At 62.1% G+C, this 5,419-nt stretch overlaps 1 protein-coding gene across 1 annotated transcript in view; it reads left to right on the top strand.

Annotated features, from left to right (window-relative positions):
- The window catches only part of POLD1 (DNA polymerase delta 1, catalytic subunit), a 24,583-nt gene that overhangs the window by 17,980 nt on the left and 1,184 nt on the right, over positions 1-5,419 (top strand). Inside the window, exons 18-26 of the mRNA XM_024768497.1 lie at positions 1,164-1,259; positions 1,376-1,513; positions 2,620-2,795; positions 3,124-3,276; positions 3,417-3,519; positions 4,334-4,466; positions 4,556-4,669; positions 4,961-5,013; positions 5,088-5,185. Coding sequence (XP_024624265.1) covers positions 1,164-1,259; positions 1,376-1,513; positions 2,620-2,795; positions 3,124-3,276; positions 3,417-3,519; positions 4,334-4,466; positions 4,556-4,669; positions 4,961-5,013; positions 5,088-5,185 — 1,064 coding nt within the window. The remainder of the gene's footprint in view (positions 1-1,163; positions 1,260-1,375; positions 1,514-2,619; positions 2,796-3,123; positions 3,277-3,416; positions 3,520-4,333; positions 4,467-4,555; positions 4,670-4,960; positions 5,014-5,087; positions 5,186-5,419) is intronic.

The raw sequence follows: 5,419 nt of genomic DNA, 5'->3' as shown, positions 1-5,419 counted from the left end.
TGAAGCTTTACTTGCTCACCCGCCTCCTGCTGTGTGGCCTGGTTTCTAACAGGCCACGGACCGGTACTGGTTCATGGCCCGGCGGTTGGGGACCCCTGGCTTAGAGGTTCCCTCCCAGGAGCCAGCCGAGAGCCAGGCCTCTCTTTGAGTGAGGTTAATCTTTTACAGTAGGCCACCCTTACTGCTCTTACTGGCCCTTCATAATCTCTGGGGGCATCTCCCATCCTCCTTGGTGGAAAGAAGTGGATGTCTGGCTGTCAGGTTCCAGCCCCGAGGGGAGGCCAGGCAGGAGGGTGTGGCTTTGCTTCCCCTGGGGCTTCCTCATAGCAGCTGCTGCTTCCTGGCCTTGTCTCTCTGTCATTTCTCTCAGCCCCTTCCCTCTGTCTCTGTTATGTCTCTGTTTCTTAGCCTCTTTCCCTGTTTCTGTCTCTCAAGCTTATGGGGGCAGCAGAGTGGAATAATAAAAAAAAAGAATACTGAGTATTCCAGAAAGAAGTTAGAAAGAAAAAGGAACATAGAACAGGTGGGACAAGTAGAAGACAGTTAGTTGGATGGTAGATTTAAGCTCAGATATAATCAGTAATTACACTAAACATAAGTGGCCTCAATGCTCTAGTTAAAGACAAAGGTTTTCTGGGCGGATCCAAACAAAAACAGAAGAGTCATGCCTGTTTCTCCTTAGTGTGTCCCTTCTCCTCCCCCAGCTTCAGTTTCCTTATTTGGAAAGGAATGGTCTTTCCATGGCCCTGGTACAGCACCCTACCTTTGGGGGGACATTTCTGATTGCCCAAGGATAGGGGGATGGGACCAGGAATGTCAGTGGTCCTGCACCACGGAGAGCTGCCTGCAGTGTCCGCAGATTCTCAGCACCTCCGTGGAGAGAAACACTGAGCTGATGGCCTCTTTTGGCTCCAGCCTTTCCACCACTATTTGCTGCAGTCAGTTCCTCCTCTGTGCCCAGGGCTCTGGGCCAGGGACCTACTTCCAACAGACCATTAAGGAGCAGCTCAGTAGCCGCATTTTGCAGATTTGGAAATAGGCCCAGAAGGGCAGTGGCTCATCCATACTCACACCTGCAGAAAGCAGCAGAGGTGGGACCCTAAGCCCGTGTTCCCTGGGGACGGCCCCTGGGCCCTCACTCTGCCTGATTCTCTCTCTGACAGAGCGTCACTGGGTTCGGGCGCCAGATGATTGAGAGAACGAAGCAGCTCGTGGAGTCCAAGTACACGGTGGAGAACGGCTACAGTGCCAATGCCAAGGTCAGGGGCCTCCTGCCTGCCCACTGTTGGCCTGAGACAGGCCTGGGGCTGGTGTGGGAAGTGCAGGGGCCGCCAGCATCTCCCCAACCCTCTGGGTCACACGTGCCCCTCCCCAGGTGGTGTATGGCGACACTGACTCTGTCATGTGCCGATTTGGCGTCTCATCTGTGGCTGAGGCCATGGCCCTGGGACGGGAGGCTGCGGACTGGGTGTCTGGCCACTTCCCCTCACCCATCCGGCTAGAGTTTGAGAAAGTAAGTGGGGGCCCCCCAGTGCTTGGAGTGGGCAGACGTGGGTCTTGCCAGTTTTGGGGGGGGGGTCTCTGATTCTCAGGGTGCCTGCAAAGTTTGAGTGCATTTGGGTAGGGTTCTCCTACTGCATCAGCGTCCAGGAACGCCCATTGTTGCTTATGTCTCCATTTCGAGGTGTGCTGATCTGGGTGCCCTGGGTATCCTATTCTTTGAGTTCATCAGCCCCAGTTTTATTTATTTATTTAAAAAAATTTTTTTGGCCATGCGGTGCGGCATGCAGGATCTTAGTTCCCCAACCAGGGATCGAACCCGCACCCCCTGCTGTGGAAGCGTGGAGTCTTAACCACAGAACTGCCAGCGAAGTCCCTTATTTTTTAAAAAATTATTTATTTAAAAACTCGTAAGCCCCAGTTTTGAGGTATTGTGTTCCTGGATCCTCCTGAGTTTGGGGACCTTGGTTTTGGAAACCCCCAAAAGCCTTGGGCTTTGCTACGCAGAACGGTGTCTGTTTCCTAAAGACCCCGTCGGTCTCGGAGCGTCTCTGGTTTTCAGGGGTTTTCAGGGGCTGTCCTGTGCAGCAGGGGCCCTGACGGGGCAACTCCTGGATCGGGGTACCGCTGTCCAATGCTCCCTGCCTCCCAGCGTGCGACAGGCTTGGGTCTGGGAGCCCTCACGCCAGATTCATCCCCCGCGTTCGAAGCTGGGGTCAGGCCTCGGGGTACACCTCTCAGATTTGGAGCCTGTCCCTGCCCCAGGGCTCACTCCCTGCCCTTAGTCTCCTGTCTTTGAGGGTTTGCTGCCTGGTCTCCCCCGTCTGCCTCTGGTCTGTTTCAGGCCCCCATTTGGGGCTCTCCAGACTTCACCCCAGTGTCTGGATCTCGGGTTTTAGGGTGTAGCTTTATCCCAGCCCATTTCCGACTTGGGGTCCCTGGAGTGCTGAGGGTGTCCCCCTGAGCTGAGGTGCTGGGGTCTTAGGGTCCATCTTCCTGTGTCCCAATCCTGTGTCCCAGGGACCATCCCTGTCTGGCCCTGTCTGTTTCTGGGGAAGCCTCAGGATGGGGCACTGGCCCCCACAGCCTCAGGGGCTCTCAGCCGCGGGTTCCCCCCAGGTCTATTTCCCGTACCTGCTCATCAGCAAGAAGCGGTATGCGGGCCTGCTCTTCTCCTCCCGGTCCGACGCCCATGACCGCATGGACTGCAAGGGCCTGGAGGCCGTGCGCAGGGACAACTGCCCCCTAGTGGCCAACCTCGTCACCGCCTCTCTGCGCCGCCTGCTCATCGACCGGTGTGTGGAACCCGCACCGGGACCTGGAGCCCGGCCTCTCTTCCCTCAGGCCCAGGAGCCCAGCCCCCAGCCCCTCCTCCCTTGGGGACGCAGGTGTCAGGCCCAGCCCTTTGTCGGTGGCGGAGCTGTGGAAAGAGTGTGGGGTCGGACAGCTGCGGGTTCCGGCCCTGCCTCTGCCACTTGGCAGCCTGCGGCCGGGCAGGGCCCCTCCCCGCCCCTGGAGCGCATCCTGGTCCCCCAGCCTCAAGGCAGTGGAGGTGCCAGCCGGGCGGCCACAGCCACTGGTGACGCCCTGGTGACGCCCGTCCATCCGTCCGCCCCCCTGCAGAGACCCCGCGGGCGCCGTGGCGCATGCGCAGGACGTCATCTCCGACCTGCTATGTAACCGCATCGACATCTCACAGCTGGTCATCACCAAGGAGCTGACCCGCGCAGCCGCAGACTACGCGGGCAAGCAGGCCCATGTGGAGCTGGCCGAGAGGTCAGCCCAGCGCGGTAGGGGGCGGGACCGGCCAGAAATAGACCCTCTCCTTCCAGCTGGGCCCACCACTTCCTACCCCCCAGCCTGCCCCCACCGTCCCACCTGCCCTCACCCAGCCTGCCGCCCCGGTCTCCCCGCAGGATGAGGAAGCGGGACCCCGGGAGCGCGCCCAGCCTGGGTGACCGTGTCCCCTACGTGATCATCAGTGCCGCCAAGGGCGTGGCCGCCTACATGAAGTCCGAGGTCAGGCCCACCTGGGTTGCCCGCTCCCGCCCAGTTCTCCTCTGCTCTCACTTCTGCTTTCCAGGCCTGGCGGGGAGGGTGTTTCTCTCCGCAGGCCCCACGGGGCCTTGAGAACCGCCCCGCAACACACCCCGGGGAGTTGGCTCCACAGTGCTTTGCTCCGGGCCTCCCGGTACCCTCTGGAGAGGCCCTCCACCCCACCCCCCCTTATTCTGACCCGTCCTGGCTCCATCCTGCAGAAGGGGGCCTAGCCTCACTGCACAGAGCGAGAGTGTCTGTCTCACCACCTGTTTCTGTGTCTCTTACTGACTCCTTGATCCTGGATCTTCAACTTGTAATTCTCTTGGATTCATACCCTCCCGTGTCCTACCTGGAAGTCCAGTGACCTGTGACCCCACCCCCACCCCTTTGTCAGTCCCTAGTTCCTGTCCTGCTACCTCTTATCTTGGCTTCCAACCTTCAGCTCCAGCTCACATCCACCTTCACATCTCCTGTCCCCACCGTGAACTCTGACCCTTCCCTGGTGACCTGAGGGCTCCTACCTGTGGACCCTAGCATGGATCACAGGGCCCGTGGCCAGGGACTCCCATGACCTCTGACCCCATCCCAGTCCGGGCCCAGTGACTGCCCCCCACCATTGCCCCCACTCACGGCTGGAAGACGCACGGCAGCTCCCGGTGCCCTTCACCCTGGCTGCCCGCTGTTGACCACAGCCCTTGCCCCCCTGCCTGGCAGGGACCGCAGCCCCTTATCCCTTCCCGGGCCCCTCCACTCTGTCCCCCTGGTGAGACCACCCCGGCCCCTCTGCCCGCAGGACCCCCTCTTCGTGCTGGAGCACAGCCTGCCCATCGACACGCAGTACTACCTGGAGCAGCAGCTCGCCAAGCCTCTCCTGCGCATCTTCGAGCCCATCCTGGGCGAGGGCCGAGCCGAGGCCGTGCTGCTGCGTATGGGCGGGGGGCAGCCGGGGCAGGCGGGGGTACCGGGCTGGGGGGCGGGGGAGGGCACCGGGCCCACCGCCTGCCTTCTCACGCAGGCGGGGACCACACGCGCTGCAAGACAGTACTCACGGGCAAGGTGGGCGGCCTCCTGGCCTTCGCCAAACGCCAAAACTGCTGCATTGGCTGCCGCACTGTCCTCGGCCACCAGGGTGAGCACGCCCCGCCCCCGACCCCCACCCCGACCCCCTTCCCCTGGCCCTCCCGCCTCTGCCGCCATCCACGGTCCCGGCCCCGGCCCCACGGTGGGGGGCTCCTGTCTGCAGGCAGCCCCAGAGGGTCCTGGGCCCCCCGCCCTGGGAGTTCCCCAGGGAGTTTTCTCCACACACTTGCTCCCTTGTTCTCTCATCGATGGGGACTTTCAGAAGCCGGGATGGGCAGCGGGCGGGGAAGGGGCAGGGGTGGGGCGGCCCAGGCTGACCTGCCCCCCTCCCCCACCCCAGGAGCCGTGTGCAAGTTCTGCGAAGCCCGGGGGTCGGAGCTGTATCAGAAGGAGGTGAGGGATCAGGGGAGGTGGGGAGGGGCAGCTGGGGGTGCGCAGGGCCGCCCACTCCGCCCTTCCATCCCCAGGTATCCCACCTGAACGCCCTGGAGGAGCGCTTCTCGCGCCTCTGGACCCAGTGCCAGCGCTGTCAGGGCAGCCTGCACGAGGACGTCATCTGCACCAGGTGGGCATGCCTGTTGGGCCCCAGCGCTGGACTGCCCAGGTTCCTCTGAGCTGCTGAGGCCTATGGACCAAAGCCCTGGCTCCGGGCTCTCAGGCTTCGGCGCCCCCCCGCATCGCCGACCCTCGGCGTCCTGGCCTGCAAAATGGGCCAGTGACCATCCCAGCCTTCTTGGGGTGGGGTTGGGGGCTGCCGAGTGGGGGGTGCTGGGCACCCAGTATGTGCTCAGTAAATGGA

This window comes from Neophocaena asiaeorientalis, unplaced genomic scaffold (genome assembly GCF_003031525.2).
Source record: "Neophocaena asiaeorientalis asiaeorientalis breed wild unplaced genomic scaffold, Neophocaena_asiaeorientalis_V1.1 scaffold629, whole genome shotgun sequence".
NCBI classification, from domain to species: Eukaryota; Metazoa; Chordata; class Mammalia; order Artiodactyla; family Phocoenidae; genus Neophocaena; species Neophocaena asiaeorientalis.
Note: the sequence above shows the minus strand (reverse complement) of the source record. Positions and strands in the feature narration are given on the sequence as shown.